The sequence below is a fragment of the Scophthalmus maximus genome, chromosome 7, assembly GCF_022379125.1.
Source record: "Scophthalmus maximus strain ysfricsl-2021 chromosome 7, ASM2237912v1, whole genome shotgun sequence".
Taxonomy (NCBI): domain Eukaryota; kingdom Metazoa; phylum Chordata; class Actinopteri; order Pleuronectiformes; family Scophthalmidae; genus Scophthalmus; species Scophthalmus maximus.
The window spans coordinates 10,259,884-10,275,529 of NC_061521.1; the positions used below are offsets into that span (position 1 = coordinate 10,259,884).

At 46.1% G+C, this 15,646-nt stretch overlaps 1 protein-coding gene across 1 annotated transcript in view; it reads left to right on the forward strand.

Moving 5' to 3' along the window:
* nell2a (neural EGFL like 2a) overlaps nucleotides 1–15,375 on the forward strand; it is a 71,813-nt gene extending 56,438 nt beyond the window's left edge. Inside the window, exons 16-20 of the mRNA XM_035643342.2 lie at nucleotides 5,275–5,415; nucleotides 6,362–6,555; nucleotides 9,171–9,347; nucleotides 12,585–12,809; nucleotides 14,585–15,375. Coding sequence (XP_035499235.1) covers nucleotides 5,275–5,415; nucleotides 6,362–6,555; nucleotides 9,171–9,347; nucleotides 12,585–12,809; nucleotides 14,585–14,626 — 779 coding nt within the window. The 3' untranslated portion in view covers nucleotides 14,627–15,375. The remainder of the gene's footprint in view (nucleotides 1–5,274; nucleotides 5,416–6,361; nucleotides 6,556–9,170; nucleotides 9,348–12,584; nucleotides 12,810–14,584) is intronic.
* Nucleotides 15,376–15,646: the final 271 nt, after the last annotated feature.

Below are 15,646 nucleotides of genomic sequence, written 5' to 3' on the forward strand. Positions count from 1 at the left end.
ACTGTCCAAGTTCTATCATTGACCAACAGTGACACGGACAAACAGCCACAGAGACTTTGAACAACAGCCCACATTACCTTTCCGGCTTAATGTCTCCTTCTTATCCCCCCGTCTTGGAAATAGACCTCGTGTGGCACATTGCAACTGCTGAATGAGCCAACAACACCACTACCTGCAGTTTTTAAATTATGCTCTAGCTAATTAGCAGCACACTGAACACCTTAAAAACCTAAGAGCAAGTGTCACGTTCGGTCAGTTCGGATGCTAAATGGTGTAGTCAGTATGATTAAACCTGTATCAACTGTTCCTCTGGCGACTTCGACCCGGAGAAACAACTCACCTTTTCAAGTTCATATAGTGAACATGCTGACAAATAGTTGCATATTTACTCCCTTACTTAGTCCCTTGTTCAGCTGATCGATTGGTTGGCCCATATGTCTGATCAAGTTCTCGTTGTTTGGACAGACTCTGGTGTTAAATTCAGACGGTGGAAAGCGCTGCATCAATGGCTTTCCGGGGATATTTGGTCTAATGTATTTAAACTCCACACTAACTGGGACACGTGTGGCCACATTCTTTCGGCGGTGTGACCGTGAATGCGTCCTGGGCCACTTTGAAGGGCCGCTGACTCAGCTGACGTCCTTTGGCCTTAATAATGAAGTTGTCCTCTCCTTGCACATAGATGACTTTATTCAGCACATACAGAGACGATTCTTGGTACAGCTCACACACTGACAGCCGAACCAAAAACTCACAGTGCAATCGCAGCATTCCAGTATTATACCAGATAGGAGGTAGCAGATAACAATAGGTCACCAGATGTCATGTCAGGATGAGATGAAACTTTATCGATCTCCCGTAGGGGGATATTCCGAATCGACACAGCAGCTCAAAGTATAGCATTTACAGGAAGATTGTTATTATCTTCTTGAAGGAAGGTGTCAAGGCACATCTTATCCCAATGACAGGGACACGGTGGCCACTCCTAACACACACATAAAACATCCTAATCTAAAGCCTTTCCTGCAGAGACCTTTAAACCTCCCGGGTCAACCATCTGGGAGGAATAACTGTGGTGAGGCACGCTGTACGTCATGCACAATACTGAAGATATGAAAAGATGTATTTGTGAAAAAGGCGTCCAACAGACCTGCAACAGATACAGATACATGTAAAGCATGTGTGATGAATTCCTGAGGGTTTGTCACAGCGAGTGACCGTTTAAAAAAAATGAAATATAAAGTCGTTTAATAATTCTTAATATAAAAGTAGTGATTAGTGCAGCTTCAAATGCCACCGCGAACACAGCTCCCTGGCATTTCATCTAGCAGCTAACTACAAAGTAGATGTTTCCATACATTGTTTATGCCGTGTCTCAGTTCCCTGGTGGCACCGGCCGTCAGTCACTCACTCACACACACACACACACACACACACACACACACACACATGCGTACGTACATTCCTCCCACTCTGAGGCTGAAGCAGCAGTCCTCCTCCATAGAAACCTTTTCCTTCTCGCTTTCAAAAATAAAGCAATCAATTTTGAAATAAATTTTTTAACAAAAGTGTGGACTGCAAAAACAAAACAAAAAAGCAGCTGTCACATTTTGATTTCACTCGGAGGGATTTTACAGCCATGGGTAAGTGCTACAGATTGATTGCAATCTGTGCGCGCCTGCAGCGGCCAATTGTTCACGAGGCTCGTCTCCAATTTGCCGCGAGTACTCAAGTACTCTCCCATTCAAGTGCTTGCAGATATGGATTTTGCGTTTCGGTGTCTGTTTCATCTTCGAACCCAACTCAATTTGCCTCAGGTTTCATGGTGATTGATTGATTGTCTGAGTCCACACTTTTCTCTTAATGAAGATTGAGGAGCAGTGACAATCGCTCAATTACACTTTACTCCACATAAAAGAGCAGGGATCCGCAATCCATTTCTTGCCTCGTGGCCGTGTCATGAACGTGCCAATAAAGGCGATGCACTGTACACGCTGCGATTGACTGCAGCCCTTTCTCAACCGTCATCGCAAACGGGGGCTGACGTGACAGATTCATTTTTTAAATTCCACTTGTTTCCAAATGGTATCCGACCGAGGAGCAAGAGGAACGGTTCCGTCGAGATCCGGAGATGTTTCCGAATAACTCCTCACTGCAGCCTATCAGGATCCTCCGGTGGACCTCTGTTGAAACGGAAATCAGTTTGAATTAGGTCACTGTACGGATGAATGTACATGTGGCAGCCGTAGCTGGTTCTGCACTGAGTAAGGCAACGCAGCAGAACTGTATGCCAACCCCCGGGGCGAGCTGTCACTCAGGGAAGGGAAAAAAAGACACGGGGAGGGAAAATGTCAGGGAAGGAAGGAAGAAAGGGAGGAACGACTGAATCAAGGCACAGCACTGCACCTGCCCTGGCTCAGAATCGGTGGCGAGGCCAACGTGTGGGGAGCAGGAGCGGCGAAAGGGAGGGATGGAGAAGAAGAGGAAGAGGGGCAGGGTTGACTAAACTCTCAACTCTGCCTTTTGCTGCACAAAGAGAGAGCAAACTGCAGGGACGAGGGCGGGGAGGAGACGATGAAGGCACGGGGTGGTTTTCGCCTCAGATTTGGGGCACAGATCGGCAGGTGAAGTGAGGAAGGAAACACGTGGAGAGGTGAAGGGAGTGGATGAAAGCAGGAACGGAGGGGGCCTTGTTCATGGCACAGCGGCGGGACGAGCCCAGGAGGGTCCTGAGGAAAGACCGTCCACCGGTTCTTTACTTTGTCTTCTGAGAGCTGCCTGAACAGAGCCCTTGTTTCCAGGCTGCCACTCAGGATAACAAGTGGGATAACTGCAGTCTGTCCTCGCTCTTTCTTCCTCCTGCTCCTTCTCGTCTCCTCCCCCTCCTCCTCTACCCAGTGATGCCTGTTCTCTAAGCGCCTCTCTCTGTGTAGGTACTTCTGTCAGTTACTGCGTCTTCCAGTCGGCGAGGCAACTCCAAAATCACTGTTCTCCTGTGGCCCTGGCCTCCCAGAGAGATTCACAAAGATGGGTTTTATTTGGTTTATGTAGTCTGGTTTTATTCCTGAGCCGAGGGAGGGAGAACACGATTTGACAAAAGAAAAAAATACTGCGCTATGCACATCCATGATTCAACGAGAGCAAAAGCCTCATGATTCAGACGGAGCTTTCAGGCAGCGCTCTTGTCTGGTTGTCATGTTTTGATGACTTAATTACAACGATCCTCTGTTATCATTTACGCGAGAGGATAAAAGAGAAGGGGAGACCTTTGCAGGCAGGTTGTGTCCGTGCCGTACCTCGCACATTCAGTCTGACGGAGTCTGAGTCGCGACGACAGCGAGCTTCACGGTCCTGGAACACAGCAGCGCTCTTAAGAGTTGATTTGGCAGCAGGCCGAGATGCATCATGCCGTAATTGTGGCTGACAGGTTTGGCTCAGATAAAAACAAGGAAATGACAGGTTTTTTTTGTCGAGGGTGTAACCCTCCGTTGCTATAGCGAAGACAGTCAAGCTTTTAAAATGCCTGAATGAAACTGGCTGAAAATAAACCATTTGCATATTTTTAGATTTACTTCGGCGTCTGTTATAAATAGTATCTGACTGCTGAGTTGTACTTTGAAACAGATTCATACAGCCTTATTTGGGAGAGGAGGATGATTAAAACTAATTTGCCTTGATTTTTTAAAATATACTGGCAAGACACATCATGCGGCTTTTCCCCTTAAAGCTCCCTGCGCTTTTGTCACGCTGACATTAACAGGCAACAAAGAGATATTAAATATTTCGGTTCATGGGTGGGGAGGATGTAGATTCATTTTCGCTAGTTATAGCATTTGCTGTAGACTTTGCGGTTTTCAAGCAGTGTCCTTTTGAACCCGGCGTCGCTGGCTTAAAGGGGAAGAGGAGGAGCTCTGCTCCCTCTGAACTCATGTAATTAGTCAAATGAGAGCTGTCGTTTTTAAAGTCTGTCCAAGCCAAAAGAGAAAGCTTTTTTTTTTTCTTTTTTTTTACCCGACAAGTGAAGAACGCAACCTGCAGTGGACTCGGACAAATGCGGGTAATTCTTAAATAGATAAAGCCCTAATCTGCGGGACATTTGATCAACGCTTAATCTGCTGCAGAAATTCTATTAAAAGGCTGAGGGCTCATTAGCCAATAGATCTTAATCCCATTACTGCCTGGGCGGTGGGGGACCGTGAGCCCGTCTGCCCGTGTCTCTGTGGGGGCTACTGTTTCAGGCCGTCGCAGAGAAGGTCAGACACGGCACACTGCCATTTTCATAATGAGAGCAGAGCATCATGCATCATGCACAATCATAAAAAAGCCATCATTGGCTACGCAGGCACATTTAATCACAGTGCATGTCTGGGCCTAACACATTTAGCCCTACTGTGTAATAACAGGATTCATGTCCCCTCTCATGTGGGCCCGTCCTTCGGTTTAATTAAATATGAGCTGAAACATCAGAGCGATCTCTTTCTCCGGGCACGTTATGCTCACTGTTGAAGATTGCATTGTGCTGTTCCGGTTTGATGTTTGCAGGAAAGTTTCAGGGTTGCTTGTTGAAATAAAAAAAAGGCTGAACGTTGGCCTGCCGGGAAACAGAAAGGAAAGCAAGCGATCGCAGATGAGAAGAGGGGAATGAAACGAGCGGTGGGAGGTTGTTGTGGTCATGCAGAGAGGAGCAAGTGTTTGTGTGTGTTCGGGGGGGCATGTTATCGAAGTATTGTATTAAAGAGCAGAGCTGAAGGAGGAGGCAGAGCCAGGGATGTTTCTGAGTGGAGCTCTGTGAAAGCAAATCAGCTCAGCCTATCGACAACCGCCCACAGGCTGGTAGAAGATGTCCTTCAGTGAGCTCCTTCACACGTCACAACATACTTTCTCTTCATGTCCGAGCAACGTTGGATTAACGTGAGCACATGCACACCTCCGGATTTATTGGGATGAGACAGTGTACTGGCATTTTAAAATACAAGCCGATGTTACATCTCTGTCTTTCAAGAACAGGCTTAGTTTCATTCATTCCCTGCTATCTGTTATTGATACAGATGTCCCGCTCCGGCTATGCAACCATGCTTGATCAATAAAGCCCATGGACTAGATTCACTGCAATGCCAGGCACGTTGTTTTATCAATTATGAATCAGTCAATGTGAATGCCTACCAGACAAGAATGGAGCAAAAGCGTATTTCTGAAACCAACATGATATTGATTCTATGTGCTTCTCTCCCCCTTTCCTCCTCCCCTCCTCCTCCTCCCCTCTCCTCTCCTCAGATATTGATGAGTGTGCGGACGGCTTTGTGGAGTGTGATAGTAAATCCACTTGTGTCAACTTGCCCGGCTGGTACCACTGTGAGTGTCGCGATGGCTACCATGACAACGGCTTGTTTTCTGCCAATGGGGAATCATGTGTAGGTGAGTGGCCCACCTTTATTTTTTTGACACAAATATGTAAAATCTGGTGAGGGCAAAAACGTCTGCTTTATTTAGAAGGTACACACATGAAACATCAGTTTATATGTAACAATTCAGATCAATGATGTGTAGATCATATTATGAAACAGCCATTGCATGAATGTTTTATTGTAATGAAAAATATTAGTTTCTTTTTCAAGAAAAATGTATTCCCAAATGTCCAAATGTTTAAATGTTGTTGTTTTTTTGTTTTATGTGATGTACGGAGTTCTTTTTAATGATCCCAAACTTTTAAATTTGTGAGTCACCCACTATCATAAGTCCAAACTTTAGTGTGATAAGGGGTTTCGTTGCACTTGTGTAAGTAATGGTGTGATTAGGTGGGTACGACTTTATCAGTCTGTTTTCCTCCCAGAATGTCAGTTTTCTTTTTGCGGCCTGTTCATTTTCTGTATCATTCTCTCTGATGCAGCCTGTCAGGAGAGGTGTGAGCTGTCAAAACGGAAACCCTCAATCTACAGTAACACTGAAGCGTTGCCTGTAACAGTAGTGCAAGGTCGTGGACCCCATCTTGATTGTCAGTCTGAGATGCAGGAGGCGGCGAGGGGGGCGGGGGCGAGGTTGGGGGCATACTGTATGCGTTCTCACGAATCAAAGTTATAACTTGACCAAAAGTGGGTTTCTGGGTTACATTACAGTTGTGTGCTGTGGTGTTTTGTGACACTGTTGTGTCGAGCAGCTCACGGGTGCAGAGAGCAGGTCAGAGAGAGACAAGGAAAAATGCACGTCAGCTCATTGAAACATGTTGAGTTTGTGTGCGCGTGTGTGTGCATGTGTGAGTGTGTGTGTGTTACCAAAGCAACATTACTGAGTCGTGCATGATAACTGTGTTATTTGTGCAGAGCATGTGTGATGTCATCTTTTTCTTTTTGCGCTCTCTCCACAGACATTAATGAATGCAAGACGGGGAGGAACACCTGTGCCAACGACACAGTGTGCTTCAACCTGGACGGAGGCTACGACTGCCGGTGCCCCCACGGGCACAACTGCACCGGCGACTGTATCCATGACAACAAGGTTAAGCACAGCGGGCAGATCTGGGTGCTTGACAGCGATAGGTGCTCTGTGTGCTCATGTCAGGTGAGAAACAGATGGAGATGGACGTGGAGCACATATGGACAGAGGGAAGGCTTAGAGGTAGATGGGTCGCTTGAGAGAGACACCTGGAAAAAAATTGACATGATGAGAACGAGAAAATGGGCTCAGTGCGTTAAACAGTTGAGCAATAGTGATCTCTCTGTGTTGCTGCACGTGTAACCAACTAGTCTAGGTTTTAATTTTTCTTCTCCTTTGTTTGTTGTCTCTCTACTTAAGAGCAACAAAGCAATTGTAAACCTGTTTGTCCCGAGGAACGATGTCATTACACGCAGGGCCAATCAGCAGCAAATGTTACCTCGCCTGGTGCTGTAAACATATCCCTCCTCCTCGAGCAATCACGGCCGGCTCCCTTGTACCCAGAGCCGTGTCCTGTAGTGTCCAATTGAGGCGATGTGCAAACAGATAAAGGGATGAAACCAGATGACACGAGGCAGAATGTAGATTCGGCACAATGATTTCATGAATATTTTAAACTGCGTTTCCACAACAGTTTTCAACTACATCCTCAATTTCTGCATTGACCGCACGCGGTCCAACTGCAGACAAGGTTTCTGACCCAGGTTTGACAAAGCCGTTTTGATTGATTTTAGGCACCAACGTGGCAAAACTCTTTTCGTCATCCTATTTTCCCCTCATGAATATCAGGTCACGGACCAGTCATACTTCGCATTTCGGCGTTTCGCTCACCCTAATGCCAAGTGTCTGGCTGTAGTGGAAGGTGATTATAGTGGATTAGTGTCGGCAGTGAATGATCAAGCGGCAAATTATTCATTTGATTACAAAGGACCAGGGCAGAAATGGCTGCCTAATTAAATGAGTCATATTAATTGATTGGCGAGATTGAAGAGCTGCCTGTCAAAATTAGTCGTTTTGAGCAGCCGAAAGGAGCAGAGGGGTAAACATGTTATTGTTTTGGAGGCGGGCAGACGCAGCTGGAGATGAGATCGACTGCTGCAACGAAGTGACGGGGGAAACCAAGGTCACACGGCAGAGAGGGACAAAGACTGGGTGTTGTCCAGACTGAGGTCATGAAATATGCAAATAGTTCACAGGTCCAGTCTGCGTGGGGTTCACCGCATCAATGCATTGGAAAGGGCCGCTAATATCTCAAACATGGAACAAATACTTTAAATTAGTCGGCAGGAAAGAAAAAAACTCAGTTTACAGAAACTCCAGGTATCATTGAGGTTCGCGAGCACTGAAGTGGTGGGGAATCCTAAAAGAGGCGTCACTAAAGGAAAAACTATGCACATTGAAGAACCCGCAGATTTAAATGTCAGTTTTTAGTTGTCATGCACTTTGTAAATATTTGTTTTCATAAATACTGATTTTGATATACTGCATACTGCTCAATCTTAGGTTGTTAGCTATAGTTGGACCTGATCATAACATCGTTTTTTTAATACTGTATATATACTTTTATTTAACTTATTTTTAAAGAAAAAAGGAGGCGTAAAAAATGAACAAACGAGTAAATATAAATAAACGATCCGATCACATTGTAAACAACCTTAAGGGGAAAGTAATGTAGATCTTTAAGCTATTGTGATGTTTTTGATGCTTTGTTAACTGTAAGACTTAAAAATAGAATTATTCCACACATTTTTACTATTTTTGTTTTGTATGTATGTTCTTATTCTGCATTAGTGCAGTTGTTTTCATGACTCTGGTGCTGGGGGTCGACTGGGAGCAGGAGGAAGGAGCGACCTCCGACACCTCTCCTTCAGACAGTACTCACTCTGCCTGTTTATGAATTAAACCTAAAAGCAGAATCGATATGGAGGCAACAAGTTGAACCTGTTCCTTTATTCATATTTTTTTCCTACTGCATGTATCAAGGATCTATAGTTTTGTGTCTGTGGGCCTCCAACTAACAACTATCCTGTCAGAAATAGGTAACGAATGTCCGTCAGAGTTTCTCAAATCCCAAACTGATATATTTGAATGTTTTATATTTTCTGACCATGGCCCCAAAAAATACCACAGAAGACCAAGAAAAACCAGCAAATACAGTATCACATTTGAGAATGTGGAAGCAACGAATTTGGGGCATGGGGTAAGAAATGCCTTTAAAGTTGATCATCGATCATCAAAATAGATGCTGATTAATTGTTTTCAGGCGTCTGCCCAACATTATGTCTGAAATAAACATTAGTACATTAATTTCCTGTATGGCTTAGGAGGAGAGAAATATGTGGCAAAGATGATAGGCCCTGATCAGACCCGCAGCAGTTCTCACATATGGAAAGCATCTAAAATCACTGAGAAAAACAACAAGACTGCCGAGTAATTCTTGTTCAAACCCCTCACCGATGACCAGGGACTGCTGTTCATCAGTATTCAGAAAATATATCTCAGTTTTGTGACTATAGTTTACGCCGAGACCGCGTAAGTGTACAACGCAGCTTCAAAGCAGTGAGGCTACGGGGCTACACAGCCTTTATTGCGATATTAACAATCAGCATACATTTTTAATGACGCCATTAAACAAATGGCCTTGCCTGTGCATGTATATGAACGTGTGCTCATCGCCGTGTGCAGTCCTGTGCCTCATGTTTTTTTTATTTTTGCTAACGCGTGTGCTCCTCTGTGCTCAGGCCGGCCAAGTCATGTGCCGCAGGATGGTCTGCGACTGCGACAACCCCAACGCCGACCTGTTCTGCTGCCCCGAGTGCGACCCCCGGCTGAGCAGCCAGTGTCTGCACCAGAACGGCCTGCTCACCTACGGCAGCGGAGACACATGGGTGGAGAACTGCCAGCAGTGCCAGTGCCTGGTGAGCGAGGCCGCATTGCTTGTGGAATTTACTTTGCAGGGTTTCCGGTCGGCGCCCTCCTCCGGAGCCGCTTTGCGCCGAGGGTGAGAACGCGAGCCGCCGCTGCTGATGTGCCACAGAGCCCCGCGCGAGAGAATGTAGCAAATATGCCCGTCTCCATGGAAATGCTCTCGAACGAGAGGAGATGTGCTCTGCGGAGACAGTCAAGGAGAGAAGTTTTGTGGCCAGAGAGGCGGCGTGATGAAGAGGTGAATAGGAAGGCTGCGGGGAGGAGAGAATGAAGATAGGTTTTCATCTCGAGGCAGAAGAAAGGGAGAGGGTGATTAGTGCCATTTTAAAGAATTCAAAGGACCCTCTGCACTTTTTGTCTGCTGTGATGGAATTATACATTTTATTGAAGGGTACTTCCAAGGTGAAGACAACAGGAGGTTGGTGCCTCAAGGGGGGGCGTTGTAACAGTGTGTACCATCTGTGTGTGTGTGCAACGAGGAGGATGTACAAAGTGTTTGCTTTTGTTGATTGATGAGTATTTGCTGCCTGTGTGTTTCTGTGGCTTTGAGTGTCCCCCACATGCTCTCCTACTCCTCATACCAAACGCAATAACACTGTGTGCTCCACATGAATATTTCACAGGGAGACGTGCGCACTGTTTTTGTTGTGTTCACATCTTCCCCCGTGTGGGTGTTTTACACAGTGGCGTTACGCGCGGAAGCCTTTCCGTCAAGTGTCCCCCGATCAACTTGACACAAACCGTAAATCCTTCTACCTATGACGCCCCTCTCACTTCGGAGCTATACGCATATCAAATGCTAATATCATGCTTTACATTCTGCCACGCGGTCTTGTCCCACCCGCTGAAACACACACACACACACACACACGCGCGCCCACGCCAGTGTCGCCCCTTCTGTTCAGTGACTCACAAATCATCTTCGCTGTGGAGCTCGAGACGAGCACTTAACAACTCCTTTTTTCTCCTTCTCGCCCCTCTGGTTGTTGCTTTTAGAGTATCAGTCATACTTGTAGATAGTATAAGTCGGCTCCCGTCCGACAGATTTATGGTCCGAGTAGCAACAGCGAGGCCATTTCCTTCCTCCTCTCCCGCCATTGCAACGCCGCCCCGATGCCCCGGACCCGGGGACCTGATTTCTGGATTTCTCACAGCAAACCATTATGGAAGGGCTTGAAAGTCCCTGCTCGGCTGAGAGGCGGCGGCGGGAGCACAGTCGACTGAAAATGGGTTCGCTCGGCTTCACTCTCGCTGCGGCTCTGCTCAGTGTCGGCACTTATATACTGCATTGTTGACACAAGCAGACACAAACGTATTTGGGAATGCGGTTATGCCTGTCGCATCAGCAGAGCACGCACAAACACACACACACACACACACACACATTCACATACACTATTCCAACATGAGTACGTACACAGTATACGCGAGTACACACACATGTGTACTCACGTTTGAGGACGTAGGAACACCCGTCACCACAGCACTCCCGTCCCCTCGCACATGCTTTGCACACAATCGCTCGGGAAACACAATCGATTACAGATGCACAGAGACATGCACGCAAAGCAGAGGACCAGCAAGAGCAGCACTTGAAAAGGGCGGGGGGGGGGGGGGGGGGGTACGATACGGGGATTCCGGTGGCGTGACAGGGACATGAAATGAACCTTGAACGCTGCTACACTTAGCAGGGCCATGGCCGTCCGGGCTCGGCAGGGGGGCTTAAAATACACAGTGGCAGCAGGCAGATGGCCAGAACATTCTCCCAAGACCAAGATGTGCATCCGTCTCCGATGCCCCCGTGCAATCGTTTTGAAATCAAGAATGCGGGCCCGGCAGCCTGTGCACACCCGGCTCACTTGTGATTTGCCATCTTGTTAAATCGCCAGCAGAAGTATCGAGGGTGTACAGTGTGGTCGAGGCACACAGAAGAGGGAGCGTGGTTGTTGTGGGCTAATTCCCAGTCACACATAGATGTCAGTAGATTTGAACATCCCCGGAGGCCTTTTGTAACATTGAGTCACACAAACAGGGAATCTTTACATCTTGTTTAATGTAAAGGCGCGCATGTTAAATTGCAGTGCGACGCCATGGACACAGAATACAGATTCAGATTAAAAACGATAACCTGGACTATAAGACAGAAATGAAAGAGCGTCTTCAGGTTTACTGTGATCAAGTATACACGCCACTGTGCGCTGATTGTGAAGCAAATCTCCTTTTGTGATCATAGGCCGCATCTGCATGAAGAGACAAACACGACGGCCTCCCTTATCGCAAGGCGTGGGGGAAGATACTGAGGGCTGCATTCAGCCTCTCCCTCTGGCTACAGGGGAAGATTTCCCACTTCAAATGTTTACGCACTGCACGGAAACCAGTGTGTGGGCATTAGCGCTACGTGAGCCTGTGCTTAATAGCCGGGGCCAATTTACAGCAACATTTCTGAAATGCTGAGCCGGACGATTTTCAGTGATATTAAATATCCGCGGTGGGACACTCACATCAGGCCTCTTGGAACTTTGTGTGTGTGTGTGTGTGTGTGCGTGCGCGTGCGTGCATGTGTGTGTGTATCTCCTCCGGTGTTTAAACATATAAAGTCTGAGCTCATATTTCATTCCCCAATAAAGTGTGAAGCCCAGAATGCTCACAGATGACAGCGTAAGCAGAAGTGGGTCAGGCTACACTGATAAAGCAGGTAGGACGTGTAGAATTGTCCAAAATGTATATATGCCCCTGTTCTTCCCAGGACCAAGAGAATACGGCAGCGGTAGAAAAATCCAATAAGGTTTTATGTGCTGAAAGTTTTCCGTGAGATTAACAGAGGAACAACAACGAGCGAGGGGCACGAGAACAAGTCAATTAAAAAGCTGCAGCATTTACCCCTCCGAGTCTGAAAAAAGAAAAAAGAAAAGCTGACTGAGTTGGTAGATTGCTCCGCTCATCTTTTTTTTTTCCTAGGTACCAAAACAACTTCCCTTTTTTTTCTCCGTCTCATCAAGTGGAGCTCCCTCTAGCATGCAAATGAAAAGCGTCAGGAGAAATATGTGTATTTGCAGGAGTAACTTGATTCGACATGGAAAAGGCAATGGTGCGTTAGCAGAGATTTATTCTCAACTTTCTTTCCCTCACCGTCTGTCTGTCTGTCTGTCTGTCTGTCTGTCTGTCTGTCTGTCTGTCTGTCTGTCTGTCTGTCCATCTCAAATGTTTTTCTCCCTCCACCTTCACAGCAGGGGCAGGTGGACTGCTGGCCTCTGCCCTGCCCGCCCGTGGACTGTGAGTTTACCGTGGTGCCCGAGGGCGAGTGCTGTCCCCGCTGTGTCACCGACCCCTGCCTGGCCGACACCATCCGCAACGACATCACCAAGACGTGCACGGACGAGCACAACATCTCACGCTTCAGCGGCTCCTCCTGGATCAAACATGGCACAGAGTGCACCCTGTGCCAGTGCAAGGTAAGGTGGCGGCCCGGCAGGCGGCAGATCACAGTTTGTGTTCGGGTCCAGTGGTACACGAGATATATCGAAGAGAAAAAATGTTCTGGAATTGAAAACCTTTTAGAGCACGCTGTGGTCCAGACTTTGCATTTATTTTACATGATATATATGATGCTGCCTGATTGTCTTCTGCTCCTGATCTGCACTAAAACCTCATGCACATAGAACAGACACATTTCAGCTCATTTAAAAGAGCAGTGAGATGAGAGAGCAAAAACAGAGGGGGAGGTTAATGAGATGACCAAACCCAATAATTTAGTAAACTAAAACACACAGTTATGGTGACGGAGGTTTTTGGTTGTTGTCCAAAACGCATAATAGAGAGTCAGAGAGGATAACAAATTATTTACTTTCCAATGACCAATGATGTATGATGTATTGTGTCCCATGTCCCATTTATATTGACTGTACTAGCAAGAATACTGTTGCTCTTCTATCACCGCTCCTTTTTAAAGCAGTAGTTGGTAAATGATTGCTTTCTGGCTGCCACTCACATTCTGTATCTGTCCGCTAAATATGAAGCCACAGCCATCAGCCGGTTAGCCTGGCATGGCATCAAGAGGCATCAGATGCATCTTTAGACCTCATTATTCAATATCATACCTGTGCAAAAAAAACTGTAAAGAAATAATGTGGAGCTATAACTTTCCTGGAGTCTGCTTGTTGCCAAGCAACGTCACAGTGACGACGAGACAGTTGTTTCCCAGCGTTACGCGCTGCCGTGTTATCCGTGTGCCGGCTGTTATTCCATATTTTACAGATATGAAGGCAGGGAGCGTAAGTCCTACAATGTTAAACGACATTACTTTCATTAAAAATGAACTGAAACCTTGGACCAAGAGTAAAAAACATCCATCAGCAACTTGTCTCCCGGCCGCTGCTTTAACTTCGGCAGGGACTCACTCCTCTGCACTGTTGAACAAGCGGACATGTTTGCACACGCAGTACTCACAATGCATAGAGCCTCAGATATTTTTCTCATCTAGAAAACTGGGACACGCTCCAATAATTGGTTTTCTAGGAAACTAGGTGGAGTTTGCTGCCCACCGCGAGTTGTTTTCAAGAGTTGTGGAGTTTCGTGGAATAATCACTGAGAGGATAACCCCCGTCATTACCTATTGTGAGCACACATTGTTTTCCCCGGCTTTGGGACTAATCCGCCGCGTAGCCGAGGCCGACTCCCTATGCAGAGATTTCAGGATAAAATATTCTCCCCCTGCTCGCCTGGCAATGATTTCCTGGTCTCAGGCAGGAGAGAGCAGACATTCTCAATGGACAGACTGATAAATAATCAAATCGGTCTTTCTGCGAGATTTACATTCAGTTCAGATGCATTAACTCGGACGTAGTGCTTTTTAACATCGTCTCTTTCAGTACAGTCAGACTTATACCGCTCTGATTTGCTCAGTTCGGCGATTGAGCACATACAGCGCTTGACCTGCAAACCTCCAGACGACCAGGGAGTCTATCAGCCCCCTACGTCTCAGGCGGAATGACTCTGCGACCATGCGCATTTGTAGTCTCAGTGGCATATCGCCGCGTGGGATCGGTTGGCGCCAAAAATTATGCCCAGAGGAATCCTGAATGCCAAGCTGAGTCTGTATGCCGCAGCGCCGCCTCCACCTGGAAATATTGCCCGTCGAGCTTCGAAAGGTCTCGCCCGGGGTTAAAGTGTGACGATAATCCACTCATGTGTGTGTTTTTTTGCCTTCTCTCTCCTCTCATTTTTCCAGAATGGACACATCTGTTGCTCAGTGGACCCCATGTGCCTTTAGTGCTGGCAGATCTGAAGGCACCTGTACAGTGTTTTCCATGTAAAAAAGAAAAAAAAAGAAAAGTAACACCACCCGCAGCCCCCCTACGTCTCTTCACCGTCCTCCTCACAGGCGTGGGTCAAATAGTGTTTTGCGTGTTAGGATTTGATTTAGCCTGCTACAGCAGTTGGATGGGGGTTACTGATCAGGATTACTCATATAATGTCACATTGTAGGATACAAACAATTGTACAAAAATGAACCTTCAGGTACTTCCCTCTGGTTTCTTTGACTACATTCTACATGGTGAACTGATACCTCATTAGAATTGTTTTTTGCAAATACTCTTGTGACCCGCGTCTGCCTCCTCAACTCTCCTTTATACCAAATGCAAACCTATGTCATACCAAACAGATGATGGACTACAGTTTCTCTTTGTCTCACCACGTAGAGTGAACCTTTACGGATCACCCCCCCCCCCCCCCCCCCACTCCGAATCATCGCCACATGAATCTGTAAGATATTACTATTACTGGCATGACTGTGCTTAATGTCCAAACTTTTTTGCTGATTTCTAAATTCTCAATGATGATGATGATGATACCTTAGGTAGAGTGCAGTTAGCATAAGGTTTCGTTCAAACATTTATGAGTCGTCTTATATTATGTGGTGCTTTGTAGAATTTGGTTTCCATTTCTCTTTTTTGTAACTTTCCTTTCCGAGCTTGTTATTGTGTAATAGTGAAATAAAGTATTTCTGTTTACATTTAATTCTGGTCTTTGGCTTATGTACGTGTGTAATTGATTTGCATGCACTGTTTTTTAAGACATAAGAATATATTAATGCTATGAGGTTTTGAATTCTATTTTATCTGCACCCTTCATTAAGAGTTGATAAGTTGTCGGTAATAATGTTGGTTAACCTTTTTAAATGCATCATAGGTTATTATTAAATGTCAATTGGCTCAGAAAGAAATGTCTTTCGGAAACTTAAAAGTTGTTCTTATCAATGTCGTATAGTTGATAAATGATAAATGATCTA